This window comes from Xenopus laevis, chromosome 7S (genome assembly GCF_017654675.1).
Source record: "Xenopus laevis strain J_2021 chromosome 7S, Xenopus_laevis_v10.1, whole genome shotgun sequence".
Lineage (NCBI taxonomy): Eukaryota > Metazoa > Chordata > Amphibia > Anura > Pipidae > Xenopus > Xenopus laevis.
Genome location: NC_054384.1, coordinates 68,257,877 through 68,274,089, shown reverse-complemented (window position 1 = coordinate 68,274,089; position 16,213 = coordinate 68,257,877). Strand labels below are relative to the sequence as shown.

General features: G+C 35.9%; 1 protein-coding gene across 1 annotated transcript in view; it reads right to left on the bottom strand.

Annotated features, from left to right (window-relative positions):
• The window catches only part of LOC108697603 (glutamate receptor ionotropic, kainate 4), a 332,567-nt gene that overhangs the window by 117,487 nt on the left and 198,867 nt on the right, over positions 1-16,213 (bottom strand). Inside the window, exons 3-6 of the mRNA XM_018227788.2 lie at positions 15,108-15,272; positions 13,480-13,577; positions 12,383-12,548; positions 9,227-9,405 (exon numbers count right to left, since the gene is read on the bottom strand). Coding sequence (XP_018083277.1) covers positions 9,227-9,405; positions 12,383-12,548; positions 13,480-13,577; positions 15,108-15,272 — 608 coding nt within the window. The remainder of the gene's footprint in view (positions 1-9,226; positions 9,406-12,382; positions 12,549-13,479; positions 13,578-15,107; positions 15,273-16,213) is intronic.

The following is a 16,213-nucleotide window of genomic DNA, read 5'->3' as shown; positions in this document are numbered from 1 at the left end:
TCTAGATCTCTTTTCAATAGTTAAAATGGACAGCACAACAGGTGAGATAGTATCTGCAAGTAATTTCTCCAAATTTCTGCTGTATTGCTTGTTTTAATAAATACTTTTTGATTTCTAAGGCCCCTGGAAATACGTGGGTATAATTTTACCTTAATGTCCCATGCATATTATAAGGACACTATCTTAAAAAAAGGTTGTATTTGCTCTTGACGGTCATTTATAAATTATTATCTAAAACTGTAAAAATGTTATATGAAGAAGTGGAACAAAAATGTATCTAAATGAGCTGGTGTGGGTGTCCTAGCACTGGCAGAGGGCAATCTTTTTTAAAAAAACTACCCCAACAGAGTGCAGGCTCTATTAACCTGCACCAGTGGTTGGGGATAATACTTTCGGCCAACAGGTGGGTTAAATTGGATTAAGATTGTTCTCAAATATTTCCGTGATCAAGTTTATCAGTCACTGCAAAAAAAAAATTGACATTTTTATTGTATTATTAATTTCAACTCAAGCACAAAAAACTGCAACATTTTTCAGGGCCCTTGCTGTTGATATTTTGGTTATGTAAACCTGTGTCTCCATGGCTGTCCATTTATTTGTAGGATACTGATTCATGAAGGTCCTGCAATTGGATTAGTGCCTTCCCCACTCCTAACCCTATCTAAGGAACTGCATGGGAGCTAAGAAAAAGGCCTTAACCTCAATAATTTTGAAATGTATTGCCTTCAATGCATTTGTGTTGAAATTTTACCAAAATATACAAAAATGTTTTGTATATTTTTCTCTGGTTTCGCAATTTTTTTCAACAAAGCAGTAGTGAGCCTTTGCTTACCACCACATCCTAAACAAAGTTTTAATGTTGTTGCTCATTTTTCAGAATTAGCTTCTTTTTTTTTTTTTTTGAAAAAAATGAAGGTTGCAGTCTTCGTTTTGATTAGAACTAATGATGTGCAAATTGCTAGCCGGAACATGAATTTGCATAGTGTGTAAAAGTGCTGTTTCTGCTCCCATAACTGCAAATGTTTTATTAGGCTCAGCAAGAGAGCTGTACTCAAAGGCCTAATCCTACATTCTTCATTCTTGCAGCATATTTAGAAATGATCAAAATTTACTTTGGTATACTAATCACCTGAATTCTGAAATGCTTGTAACTTATCATGTCTTTTTTTTTGGTGCTGCAGTGGTTGAGAGAATAGCTGCATGTTTACTCCCCATAGACAGTTTGCAGCACGGCCCTTTCCTGTTATCTATGTTGTTTTCAACATGCCTGTTTTATTTAAATGCTATTTTGTGTATTTTGTACAAGCCATTTATACAAAATTTCTACGCCATCATCTCTGTTAGTCATGGCTGAAATTTTCTGTTAGCGAAGTCCTTCCCTGCTATTTTCTATTTTAGTGCATTGTCCGAACAGCAGATACAGTATGTTGAATCTGCTGTGGAAGTTGTGCAAGACTCATTAATGATGCCTGAACAACTAAAATGTGCATAATCCTGTTCATGTAAAGGAAAGAATCATAGGGGGAAATTCACTAAAGGGCAAAGTGACTAACATTAGCGAAAATTCGCCAGCGTGATGTCATTACGAGACTTTGCCGATTTACTAATGGGCACAGGCGTAATTTCGCTAGCGAAGGAGATAGACTCTAGCGCTACTTCCACTCTTACGGCAGGTGAAGTTTCCCTCTGGTGAAAGAGCGTTACTTTGCAAATTCACTAAGATGCGCCTTTTACTCAACGTTACCACCAGACTTGCCTTCACCAGCTTAGACCAGGTAAAGTGCAATTACGGGACTTTGCTGATTTACTAATGGGCGCAGGTGTAACTTCGCTAGCGAGTTACTCTAGCGCTACTTCACACTCTTACGGCAGTTGAAGTTTCCCTCTGGCGAAAGAGCGTTACTTTACAAATTCACTAAGATGCGCCTTTTACTCAATGTTACCGCCAGACTTGCCTTCGCCAGCTTAGACCAGGTGAAGTGCAATGGAATGTATAGGGCTTCTTCAATTTTTAGTTGAAAAATTTCCCAAAAAAAAGCTGGCGCCTTTTACTTTTTCAGGGTGATGGGCTGCAAAAGTCCCTAAAAATATTTTTGGGTACCCGGGCTCCCCCATACATTTCCTAACATATGGCACAAAAACTATATACTGGACACGTGTAGGACAATATAACAACTTTATTTTATCTTATTAAGGTTTCCTGGGCTTGTGTAGTGTAATGTATTTGCTTCCACATATATGACCATTCAACTTTAACTTCCCGCCGTATGCAAATTAGCCAACGCTAGCGCAACTTTGCTTCGCTTGGCGCAGTAACGCTAGCGCAACTTCGCCAGAGTTCGGCGCCCTGGATGCAACTTCAGATTTTCGTGAATTAGCGTTGTCCTGGAGAATCTATGCCCGGTGAAGTGTTGCGATGTGAGCGAAGCGGGCGCTGGTGAATTTCCGCTGGTTAGTGAATTTGCCCCATAGAAAGCAAACAAAGAAATGTAGCAAGGGAAGCCTAACAAGTAAGAGAAAACACATATTAAAGGACAAGGAAGTCTCTCACATACATTACTTGCTACTCATTTATAAAGATTTGTTGTGTGCTGTACACCATAGGGCTACAGTGTTAGTATATCTGCCAGTGACTTTTTCCTGATTAGCATGTAATGAGTGCAAGTGTATTTGGATCATTCTAACATTAAGGGGGTTATTTATCCAAATAAGTCAGAATTTATCTCAATATTTTCTGCTACAAACTCAAATCAAATCTGCTCAGTTTTTTTACACTTATTTATTATTACAATTTCCCGAAAATTTGATTTGTGGGAAAAAATCTGATTTTCATGTTTTTTTTTTTGGATTTTTTCAATCGATTTTCACGATTTTTTTGGAATTTTCACCTGAAAACTCAGAAAACATTGGGGTATTGCACGAAACCCAGTGCACGCAAAAATCATTGGGACTTCTGCCATTGACTTATAATGAACCTTGACAGGTCTGAAGTGCCGATTTTTCAGATTTGGACTTTTCCATCCTTGGGGTTTAATAAATTCCAAAAAATTTCGTGATTTTTTAAAAATCCGATTTTAATAAAAAAAAAATCAAAATTTTTTCGTGATTTTTGCGTTATATCTAAGTAATGTGGGTGTATTGAAAGTAAGGTTTTTGTTGGATTTCCTAAGCCCTTTAGACTGGCAAGTTTGGTCTTTAATTAAAACTATATGTTACAATTGCATAACCCACTTTGGTATGCAAAGCACACACATTGGTCCTCATTTATGAATACTGGTCAAATCTGCAGCTGGGCTGTACCCCATGGCAACCAATCAAATGTTTGTTGTCATTGTTTTAATTACAGCTATCTGAAAATCTAATCTCTGATTGGTTTCTACGAATTACTACCCAGTTGCAAATTTTCCAGTGTTGAAAAATGAGCCAAAGTATTTTTTAATAAGAACTGTTAAAATATCCTCTGTCTGTAGCATAGCATGTAGTGTAGTAAACATTTTAATCCTGCTGAGAATGAAGCAAAGGAAAATGTACTGCTGTATATTTTATCCTCTGTTTAGCATATAAAGGCCCGGAAAAAAATGTGCTTGCATATAATGCTCATGCAGCTGGCACTCTTCAAAATTTGTAGAAAGCATGGTATTATTTTTATTTTGAAAGGGACTGTTATTTCTCTTATAGGACTTTTGGAAGTAGTTTATGAACACTGAACACTGACATACTGAATACTGAACATTATAGAATAGCTAGATCTTTGCTTAGTCAACAGATAAAAGATTTGTAAATATGTATTATGTAGTTCATGCATATGTATTATCTAAGTCTCCAGTGAACACAATAGTAAAGGTAAGGCTCAGTTTAGTGAACAGATAAAAGATGGCTGAACACAGAAGCGCTGCAATAAAAACCCAGGCTTGTACTTCAAAGAAAATATTTTTACATATACAGAACAGAATATGTTATGGCTGTCAAATTATTTATTTCTTTTTATGTTATTGGTACCAGCACTTCTGCAAATTGCAAAAGGTTATCAGCTAATATAAGTGCTTTTCTTTAAATGTAGTACCTGCTGAATTGTGAATATGTTTTAAATGAGTAATATTTTCCAATTATTATAAATGTTATAATACATCTCCCCAACATATTCTACTGAACTGTTCACAACTGACTTAATAAACCATAGGAGCCAATTTATCACTATGTACACCATGTAGGCCTTACAGCAAAGCCTGAATGCCTCTGATTCTACAAAGTAGCCTATTTATGTAAATTATATTAGAACTGAAGTAAAACACCTTTAAAAGGCAAGGTTTTAGGGGACAGAAATTTTACATATTCAAAATATAAATGAAAAAAAAAAGGTTTTTCTCACCCCTTGAAGATATTTAAGATAAATCAAGCCAGGGGCGTAACTATAGAGAAAGCAAACCCTGCAGCTGCAGGGGGGCCCTGGAGGTATAGGGGCCTCCTAATTCGTATACAGTTTCAAAAAATGTTGGTAAAACAAGTCAACCTCTAAACATTTATGGGGCCTGAAAAATAATTTGCTGTGGGTCCAGTTATATACAGTAACACCACTGAATCAAGCTATATTTTGTGAGGAGCTAGTAATTCTGTTTCTATGCATTATTCCTATTGTGGCATTTATTGTACATCTTAAACATTGGAAGGAATATATTTGTAGGCACACCTGCCTTATAATGCATACTGCCAATGTAAAACTTCAGTAAAGTTTCCACTTAAGTGGGGCACAGTTCATATGTCCAACTTTTTCTACATATGCTAACTAATTTAAAGACTTATATTACTCCTCCATACCCATTATGCAAAGAAATAATAGGATATAAATAAAAAAACGTTACATAAGTTCAATTGTTCAATTCAGTCTTCCACTTGGTTGTGTCTCTACTAACACATTATGTAAAATACTAACTTTGCGCTTTTTTTTGGGGGTACAGGTATGGGATCTGTTCTCGAGAATGCTCAGGACCTGGGGCTTTACATATAATGGATCTTTGTAATTTGGATCTTTATACCTTTAAGGTGGTCATACACTTAGATTTAAGCTGCCAATTCGGGGCCTTTAGACCGATTTGGCATCTTATCTGCATCGCCTAGTTGATGTGGTCCTTGTCCCGTCGGCACCTATTCTAATTCTTGTCCGATATTGCCCTGCCCTTGGTGGGCATATCAGGGGAAATATCCACTCATTTGGCGACCTCGCCAAATGAGTAGAATGTATAGGGGGTTATTTACTAAACTCTGAATGCAAAAATCCAGAAAAATTTGTGATTTTTTAAAAAATGTATTAAACCCAGAGGATGGAAAGTCTGAATCAGAAAATCCGGCATCTCAGACCTGTCAAGGTTGCATATAAATCAATGGGAGAAGTCCCAATTATTTTCTGATGTGCGCTGGGTTGCGTGCAATACCCAATGTTCTCAGAATTTTCGGGCAAAAAGCATAAGAAATGGGAGTTTTCGGTGAAAAATCCGAAAAAATCATTAAAATCAGTTTTTTTCCTGCAAAGCATATTTTTGGGAAAATGTAATAGTAAATAAGCGTAAAAAACCCGAGCAGATTCGATCGGAGTTTGTAGCAGAAAATGTTGAGATAAAGTCGGACTTTGATAAATAACCCCCATAGTGTATGGCCACTAAGTGTACAAGGAGTTCATGTTTATAGTTAGTATACAAAATACAGCATTTCTAGCCTTACTCTATTTTAGACTTTACATGCTCTTTAAGTTACATAAAAACATTTGATATATAGTAATAAACTATATGTATGCGAAAGCAAATATGAATAAAAGGAACCATATAAAACATCTTTCAGGTACATGGGCCCCAAATTATAAAAAACAAAACATAGTTTAAGCTTAAGTTTTGGCAACTAGCAGCTGTTAGTCTATTTGAAGGTGCTGACCCCTGTATCAGGAATACCATTGTCGGAAAATAAAGGATTGCACAATGGAGCCTGAGAAAAATATTAGAGCCCTCTTATCTAAATAAATAGTGGGATATTAATAGTGACCCAGTCTCTCAGTAACATGTGAAGGTTTGCCACACATAGTTCTCTCTAGTTCAGCTTAACTCTAGACCCCATGGTATGGAAGTCATAAAGTAGATGTTTAATTGGACACCCTTTCTGAAAAATTGTTCAGCCTAGCTGTGTAATTGGGGACCCTGCACCACAGGCCCCACAAGAGAGCAACATGATGTAAAATTCAGGACAAGGAAACAGACATACATGGAATGTAAAGGGCAGACACATTTTACTGCTTACAATTGGTTTTTAGATGGGAGTCATTTTCTAAAGCGCTGCAAAACCACGTAACTTGCAGATATATTGAATAGATCACTCACACATCCAAAGAGGTCAAGTGCAAATGGAATCATAAGAAATAAATGTGTGTGAATTATTTAGACAAAAGTTTAACTCAAAAAGGGAAAAAACTGATATATATGTTTGCAGTGGGAATAAGAGAATTCGGTCAATTCTTTCCGTATAAATGGATACAAATGGATACAAACTGATACAAAAATGACTTATTGTAAAAATAAGTACAGCTTTTGTTCTATGCGCTTGAAAATCCTTAAAATTGATAAAGCACAATTGAGAAAACCCATGCCTTCTAGAAATTATAATAAAACTAAATGGATCATATATACTATTTTAAAGTTATTAATCTTTTTTTTCTACTAGTCATGGAGCTGGCAGTGAAGCAAGAATATTTTATATTCACTAAATTATACTAATCTTTTAGTCATGTTTCTATAAGAACAATTAGCCACAGCTATGAGAGGCTAAGGCCAATTTGGCTATTGTGGTTTAGAACAAATGGCTTAATTTTAATGGCTTAGTTTTGACTTCTCAAAATGTCTGAGACAGAGATCAAAGGATATGACACTTGCAAGGTGATATTGATATAACTTGGTTTTAACACAATATTTTATGTTCATCGGATTAAACTAACCTTTTAGGCTGATTTTCATAAGTACAGTTAGCTAAGTTACGGCTATGTGCTTTTGAGCCCAGTTTGGTTATTGTGGTTTATACTGTACAGGCATCTCACTTACTTAGTCCTAGTCCTGACATCTTAAAATGTAATCTTTGATGCCTGCAAATTTTCGTGGGAGATTCACAAATTTATTCGCCGGCTGCGTAATACAGAAATTCACAGCAAATTCATGACAGGCGAATTTATTCACCCATCACTAATGTAAACATTAGGTAAACTGAACAGGCTGCTTTTGGCTCCAATAAGGATTAATTACTGTATATCTTAGTTTGGATCAAGTACACAATACAGTCTTATTATAATAGAGAAGAAGGAAATCATTTTTAAAACATTGTTTTATTTGGAGTCTATGTGGGATGGCCTTTCTGTAATTCAGAGCTTTCTGGATAATGAGTTTACAGGATAACAGATACCATACCTGTATTTATTCAGATAAAGCAACACTCTTTGATTCATTTGTTATTTTTATGTTAGATGAAACACCGCCTTTACACACAACCCTTAACAAACACATATAAGGCACAATTACGGTTGTGTGTTCAATTTGTTCGTATATAATGGTCCCTGACTTACAAATTTATGTTAATGGTAGCCCAAATAAATGTATATAAGATACAGTAAAGCTTTGCATTGTTTTTTTTCTACACAATACTGGTGACCTCAACTGTAATTAATGTATTGATGTCTGAAATGTGTGAGGTCTGAATGTTGACTGTAAAAAGTGTGAATTAGAAGTATGCAGTTTTATGCCAAGGACAATTATATATTTTCAAATACTGTATCTGCTGATTGTTGCGAAAATTGTTAGTGCACTTATCACAAACAAGAGGTGATACCAATTAGCATATATAAAGGCTTGTAAGTTTTTGTTATGGTCTAGTAAGTAATTTTCTTTTTTCCAGATTAGTGGCTCCATTGTCTCACACTGCACAGCCATAAAAGCAATGAAGTACCATTTTTCCATGTCAATCCTTTTTAGATCATATGTCTATTAATAAATTAAACCTTGACATCTACCACATTTAATGTCTCTATCCCAATAAAAAAAGAAACCATACAAAGAATGATGCCTAATTATGCTGATTATGACTTTGACATTACAAGGGTACCTGGCTGTGACCCCATACCTCTACTAACCAATGAAACCCATACCTCTACTCTAAAGAAAAAAAAATGTTTTAAACATGTATTGGAATAAAAAATCTGTGCAGCACACATCATTATTCGCTCGCCTAAATCGTAACATTTATTTCAGCTGTTCTCTGGTCCATATAATGATCTTGCTTGTCAAACAATCCCTTTCTCTCATTAAAATATTCTTTTATTGAGTGAGCTCATTAATCTCGTACCATTCAGGTGCAAAGATACTAGACATTATATGCGTTATCGCAATGCACAAAGGGTCCCCATAGGGAATTCTTAAAAATGTATCACACTGAATGACTTCTATCCTAAAGAGCTTACACTCCCTTGATTACTTTAAATCCGGACGTTAGAAAACACCTTCTGACAGAAAGACAGCACTACATTTATTGCTAAGATAGTTTCTATAGTAACAGGTTTTAGAAATGAAGCTAGACCTCCCAATTTAGACCTCACAGAGCAAATAAAATGTGCTTCTTACAGTCGCTTCTATGAAGGTTAATAATGGAATATATTCCCTAGGGAAGCTGCCCAGTGCCACAGATCAGATGGAAAGTCAGAATAAGCACCAAGCTCAAGGGCTCCTCAAAGACTTGCTTCCCTCTCTGAACTCATTTTGAAGGGTGAACACTTGGGAAAAAACCCTCTTCTTATTGCTACTAACAGTGGGGATTTTCAGTGTTCCACATAAACTGAGATTGCTTCTAGGTAACTATTCTGACCTTTAGGGACATAGAATGCATGTCATGTTCTGCCATTTGTTACCCTCAGACTTGATTAGTGTGTTCCAAATATGGCTGTGCTCTTGTCAAATATGCCATTGTTTCAGTATTGTTTTGCCTCTGCCAGTCATTTTCAAAAGAGGTCAGTTTGCTGCTTTTAATATATATACTGCTAGGTTTAGCCTCAGCAGAAACGGTTTCTCAATTTTAATACATACAGTATAGCTTGCCTGTTAAGGTACAGATTTTCTCTCCCTTTTGTTCAGCTCCAGTTTGCATAATCATGTACACGGCTAAACATAATCACATTTTTAGAAGATGATATACAATAGCATATGTGTACCTTCATCAGAATTGTGTGAGACATTGAAGCATTGGCATGGACAATGATAGTACTGGTCTTGTCATCTCGGATCTCCTTCAAAAGCGGAGTAGGATCCCAGGTATCATCAAGCATCCTCACTGACAAACAATCCTTGGAGATGAGAAACTGACGGAGCAACTTCTCCAGGTTCAACAGACCTGCGGAGAATATGACAGAAATAATTTACCACATCAGTGAAACATTTTTTAATCTGTTTAGTGTTGTCAAACAGAGCTGCTAAAAATTGCAGTAAAGCCGGGCTATAATGAAAAGAGATGCTGAATAATTTTAAATTAAATAAAATACTTAACCACAGATGCATACCCTTGCTGCTTATTTTCGGAACATCTCTTATTTACTGTATGTAACATAGCAAAGCTACTTCTCTGACCTTCAAGTATGGTTAAAGGCCAAAAAGATCAAAAAAACTAATTTACTAAAAGGTGAAGTGGCCGTCGCCAGAAAAACAATCCTCAGGGACATCACCAATTTACTAACAGGTGTAGAGGACAATTTGCTAGAGAAAGAGCTCAACGTTAACAAAGTTTTGCTCCCTTTCGCCAGATGAATTTTCGGGTGAACAATTTCATTACCCCTTTCGCCAGAGTCTGCTTCACCAGGTTATACCTGGCGAACTGATAAGATGAAGCTACATCCTCCTCAATCTTATGTCAGTGACATCATATCCTGTATGCCGAAAAGTCATTAAAAAAAGACAAAGCGCTGAAGTTTTTTCATATTTAAAAGTGGGATTGTGTTTAAAAGTTGTAACTGTTAAATATATTTTTTTATATATTTTTTTTAACCATTTGAGGGTCATGCCACACTTGTTTTATGGTGAGCTCATGTCCAGGACAACAGAGGATCTCTTTTGTCTTTATTCTGTTTATTATCCTTGGACATTTTTAATAATAAGTGGCCACTTCAAGCTATTTCACCAAAATCACTAATATATATGACCTATATGTGCCCTCCCTATTTAAATTGACCTAAGTGTGTGTTCACAAAGTTTCGATAGGCAGAAATGAACACTAGTGAAAGTTCGCGATGAATAAATGAATATTCTCTGGCGAGATTTAACTTGCGTTCATCTGCCTAGGTGTAACATTTTGATGAATTAGCGTATGCACTGCAAATTAACATCTGACAAAGTGACTCAATGTGTGGCGGAGCTTTCCAAGGCGAAAATTTGCCCTTCAGTGAATTTCCCCCATAGTGTAGCAAACCACTTAAGAAAGCTAACCTGGTTCTGCTCTGCATAAGCAGGGGCAGTATCAACGTAACGAAAGAGATCTGAATGGCACATTATACACATTTGGAATACTGATTTAAGTCCTGGTGCCTGAATATTAAATTGTATGCTCTAACAGAATTAGAGGTTATACAAGGGAGGCCAACAAAAGAGATGCTGTAAACATTATTAAGAAATAATGAAAAATGTGTATAGCTTTGAGGATCATTAGAGTTAGAAAAATTGATATTGTCAAAGCTATCACAGGACAAAAGGAAAGCATAATTTAGCATGTAACAAGGACATTTTCTCTAAGTATAAAGAGGACAGCTTAGCAGAATTGCTGTAAATAAAACTAAAGGAAAGGTGGGTGGAATCTTATCTTAAAGCAGTTTACCAAGATGTACAACCAGTGTGCGTTAGTTGTTAGGAAAGCCTCGGATAAACACACATTGGGGTTCGAAAGAATAATCTGGAAATATCAGCTGTACACTACTATCTTCTCAGTTTTCAGCTTCTCCACTCAGTCCTCATCACTTAAATGTTTTAAACACCTCCCTTAGGTGCATCCCTGTTTTAGAATGTTTGAAACACTGTTGCTAGCCCACGTTGTCTCTCCCTATTTTAGTGTCACTGGTAATTAACTACAATCCCTTGTAGATTCACTACATTAGATCGCTCCTCAGGAAGAAAGTAAAAACATTATTAATATATAGGTGTCATTGGGCCCCTCTACTTCCCCAACAGACAAAGCTCAAGGTACTAGATTATCCATGGCAGCAAGTTTCTGTTAGAGGTACATAAACCACTTGTTGTTTGTTTTACTGAAGAGTTTCATAAACATTTTTACTAAAATATGTTAAAGCAGAACAATTTTTATTTACAAATGGACCACTGTTTGTTTAATAAGTGAAATATTGTAACCTACAGTACTAAATATTTTTTTGCTGTGTTTTTTACAAACTCTACAGGGCAGCAACCTCCATCATCTTTTCTCCTTGAAGTCTTAATCTCTGTTGCAGCTGTTCTTTGGAATTAATTGTATTTATAATTGTACTTTGTACAGTGCTGCTTTTCCAATATAAACAAAAACACTTCTTGATAAAGGTCCCAAGCGCGATTGAAACATTGGATGCAGCATGAAGTAAAATAAAGACAAAGCACATTGAAACACAAATCTGGAGAGCTGGTTCTTCTTCTTGATAATAAAAATGTACATATATACATATTTGAAAAGACTTTTCTATAGTGGGATATGCAACATCTCTTACATTACTTCCCCTAAGACAAAAAAATATGCAATTTTAAGCAAGCTAGTATACAAATTCATAATATCTGGTCAACTTACACCATGTTATCATCGGTGAAGCACAAGGGAAGGGGATGATGTAATATTACATTCAGCACTTTTATCACAGTATATTTGGCTTGTGACCATGCAAATATTATTTATTGTTCTGGATAATCTCAGAGGATAATACATACGTTTAGGTCAAAATTTAGCCATATGACATTATGAGAATACTCTATTCATTTATCATCTCCAGCCGGCTGAGCCTCCACCTGACTACAAAAATTCTACGTATCTGATTAACTTTTGGTTTGGAAATGCAAATGACTCTCTTCACCCACATAACATTCTAATATTCTAACCTTTTCTTTCATTGACTTGTCTTTCTTATCTACATCATCAGTTTTTCATAACTCTGCTTTGATGCATTTGACACAATTCTCACATTAATTAATACTGTAATATCCAAGTAAAGCAGAGTGGGGTGTTTCAGAGAGTGCTATACTAAACTGTCATGTGATTTTCATGTTCATAATTTTTATAATAACTAGCTAGATATCATGTCTACATTGGTGTTGTAGGAAAGGGAAGGAGCTATGTAGTTATTACTTACACTCTGCCTTAGCACAAATAAGGCAGACAGTGGTGCTGTTGAAGAACCGAAGCAGACTTGTCACAGCCGCACTAATGTCAGTGTTGCTGGGATGAAGGTTCAAAGTAGTAAATCTCTGGTACTGAAATCTTAGGAATTCTTCATTTGAGACTTTTATATGTGGTACCTAAAAGGAGACCATTGAAAAAATAAGAAGATAGTGTCAAAATACATGGGCTTGGGTTATATAAAGGACACCATTTACTTTTTTTTACATTTTCATTACTTTGAAATTTGAGAGCTAAATTTATATTTTATTTTCCTTTGTTTTCCTTTCCTTTGCTTTTATGAATGTGTGTTACTGATTCAGCTTGCAGGTTTTGTATTATCAAACCTTGCAGTTCCTCAGCTTGACTGACTTCTGTCTTGCTTATCAACTCCCATAGGCTTTTTATTGCGTTATAATAATTTTGCATGAATCCAGGGTAGCAAGCCAAGTAGGCAAAGGGCCTTACAGTGGCCTGATCAGTCTAGAATAGACAAAAGATGGTATTCTCTCATTTTATCCTTGGTAAAAAAAAACAAAACACCTTTACATATATGCAAAGTAGATTATATAGATGTATTTTAATAAATATATTGTCACATGTATTCCCTTGCCTGAACACAATAGTTCAAAAAACTTTCTGTGTGTATTGCACTTTTTAATAACTACAAACCATTGCAGCTTTGCAACATACAGTTCCAAAACCAAAAATGTAAGTGGTATATAAAAATACTGCAGAATTTGAATAAAGCAAAAATCCCTTCAAAGAAGACTGTATTGAATCAGAATTAATAGTCATTATATAAGGTGCCGAGTCAAGAGGAATTATACTGCTGGCAAATGAGATGCAAAACAAAGAATATTGATGAACAAACTGAGACCCTCAAGACAAACAACTCCAAGCACCCTAACAGCCTCTAGCTGTTAATATTATGATTTCAGGAAAAATGTGACAACATTTTAAGGGCTGAGGCTGCCCAAGACAGATGTAGAAGGTGTGTAGCATGGTTATGACATGAAACGAGGCAAAACACGATTACAAAGCTGTAATAATCAACAAGGGTGGCCTGACCTCTTTCTCCCCACAGATGTTGCTTATGATAGAGCTTGATGAAGGGCTGTAGGATGGGCCCAAGACACCCAAAACACCCTTAGGCAAAATCTGGCACACTGCAATAAAAGATGAAAACAGATTACAGGTTATGCATTTATCTGATATATGAAGTACATGAATTATTCCCTTAAAAAATAGTGTAGCAAGTGGCATTATTTAGCTTTCTAATTATTGTCTAAAACTTATTGGGAAGATTAAAGGGATACTATCACGTGAAAAAATGCTTTTTTCAAAATGCATCAGTTAATAGTGCTGCTCCAGCAGACTTCTTTTCAAAAGAGCAAACAGATTTTTTATACTGACATGTGACTAGACATATTGTCAGTTTCTCAGGTACCCCCAGTCATGTCACTTGTGCTCTGATACACGTCATGCTTTACTGCTGCACTGCAAGTTGAGTGAAATTGCGCCTCCCTTCCCCCCAAGCAGCCCACCAGCAGAACAATGGGAAGGTAACCAGATAACAGCTCCCTGTTAGGTATAAAAACAGCATTCAATAGCAAAAATCCATGTCCCACTGAGACACCTTTAGTTACATTGAGTAGGAGAAACAATAGCCTGCCTGAAAGGAGTTCCATCCTGAAGTGCACATGACCATGCAAAATGACCTGAAATGTCTGCCTACACACCAATTTTACTTGTTGGGGTTAGGAATGAAATTTTACATGGTAGAGAGAATTATTTGCGTAAACAGTGTAATTAAGAAATAAAAAATAGACCATAAAAATCATGATAGAATCCCTTTAACTATAGGATATGCCACTTGTGTACACAGAGAATGAAAAGGTATAACATGGAAAGCGAAAATTCACCTCACTGCTCATGTGCTGAAACGTATACATTGTAGTTACCAAAACATTGTCTTAATTGCTGTTCAAGACAGAAACAGCAAAAGAGTTGAATTAAGGAGATAAAAAACATAATTTTGGAACAGTTCTTAAATATGATACTTTAACCTCCGTAGAAGGTCATTAAGGTGGAGAAATGGAGGTTTTGGAAGAAGGGGACGGGTTGTGTCATTGATGTATGCAACTTAAAATCATTAAAGCAAAGATCCAGTACTTTACTCCCACATCACTTTTCGTATATTACAGGGCTCAGGGTGATGTTACATTTATCACTACAAGAATTCAATGCATTAGTTGCTGTAGGGAGTATTCTGTCACAGGATGCACCATCTCATTAAATAGCACAAACGTTTCCAACAATAGCTTCAATGCATTGCGGTTATACTATAGTTCAGTTGAAGTTCTGATGAACAAAGGAACAAAGGAAATAAAGGATCGAGCTGTCATAGGGTTCACTACCTTTCTAGATAAATACTACTACTGCCAATGTGTCACAATAATTAAAAATATAACACTAAAAGTCCATACAATTATATGTAAACTTCCTTAGGCGTAATACCATACTGTATGTCCAAACTGGTGTTATACAGGAGCAGTACAACTGTAGAATGTATGGCATATAGCCACATTATGTCATGGGGTAGGAACATAGTCAAATGACCACTGTTCAGAATCATCTGACTTTGAATAGACAAGATAAGATATTATTTTGTAAGTCTTCAGATTTGAAATACATACTGGTTTCTGCTGTCTCATACTCGCTGTCTTTCAAAAGCTCAAAAATGTCCACCTCTAGTCTTGCTTTGCCTTGACGTTCTGGTGCCCGGTTTATACGGTTCTTGGCCAATGTTATGGACAGCCTCTCTCCTCTGCTGCATTCCATGGGGTCATCAAGAATGGCAGCTGGGAAAGAAAGAATACATTTTTTCGATGGTTTAGAATTTTACAGACATTTTTACAGACTTTTAGTTCAAAGCATAATAACAACAATCTTTGACTGCTGACTACAATTTGTCATTTCTGAATTGCCACAGGCTGCTCATTTCATCGTGTATGCCTGCAAAGTGCTACAATAAGTTGATTCATGAATGAATATGTTTAAAAATTGCTTGTAAACTGCACCACACAAGGTGGTAAAATATAAATGTTAGATCTACAGTATATAAGATCTATAGAGTACATGTATGTGCAGTAGCTGACTTTACTGGTACCTAGGCTGTCTTATTTTTACCATAATATCAATACATGCCTTGCCCTTTTGATAAAAAAAAACCAGTCAAAAATAGTCTAAAGATGGAATATAGTTGATAGAGTAGATATGAGAAAATCTTATTTAGGAAAGACTCTATCACAGCATGACTAATGGATCCAAGGGCGTAACAATGTGTATCTTTAGAGTTGTTGTTTGGAACTGGAACTGAATTGTGTTAAGAATGTAAAACGATCAGTAAGGGATTACCAGCATCCATATTGAGTGATATTGCTTTCAACATTGCTTTTGTGTTGTTGATATGCTTTTAATATTTACAGTATAGCTTTCAGTATTTGTGCTAGTCACGTAAAAAACCTGAAATACATGCCATTCCTAGCTCACTAGGCCATATCACTATTTGTTCTTATTGTGTTAAAATGACATAGGGCAGGATCAATGGAGATTAGGGGGATTATGATGGCTATGCAAAGCATACTGTACCTGCTGACAATAGATTTTTACAAACATGAGAAACAGTATAATCCTTATTCATTGGTATTTTAAGATTAGTTTTCCTAAAAGGGATACTGTCAAGGGAAAACTTCTTTTTTTTTTTTTTTAAAAAAAGCCATCAGTCAATGCTGCTCCAGCA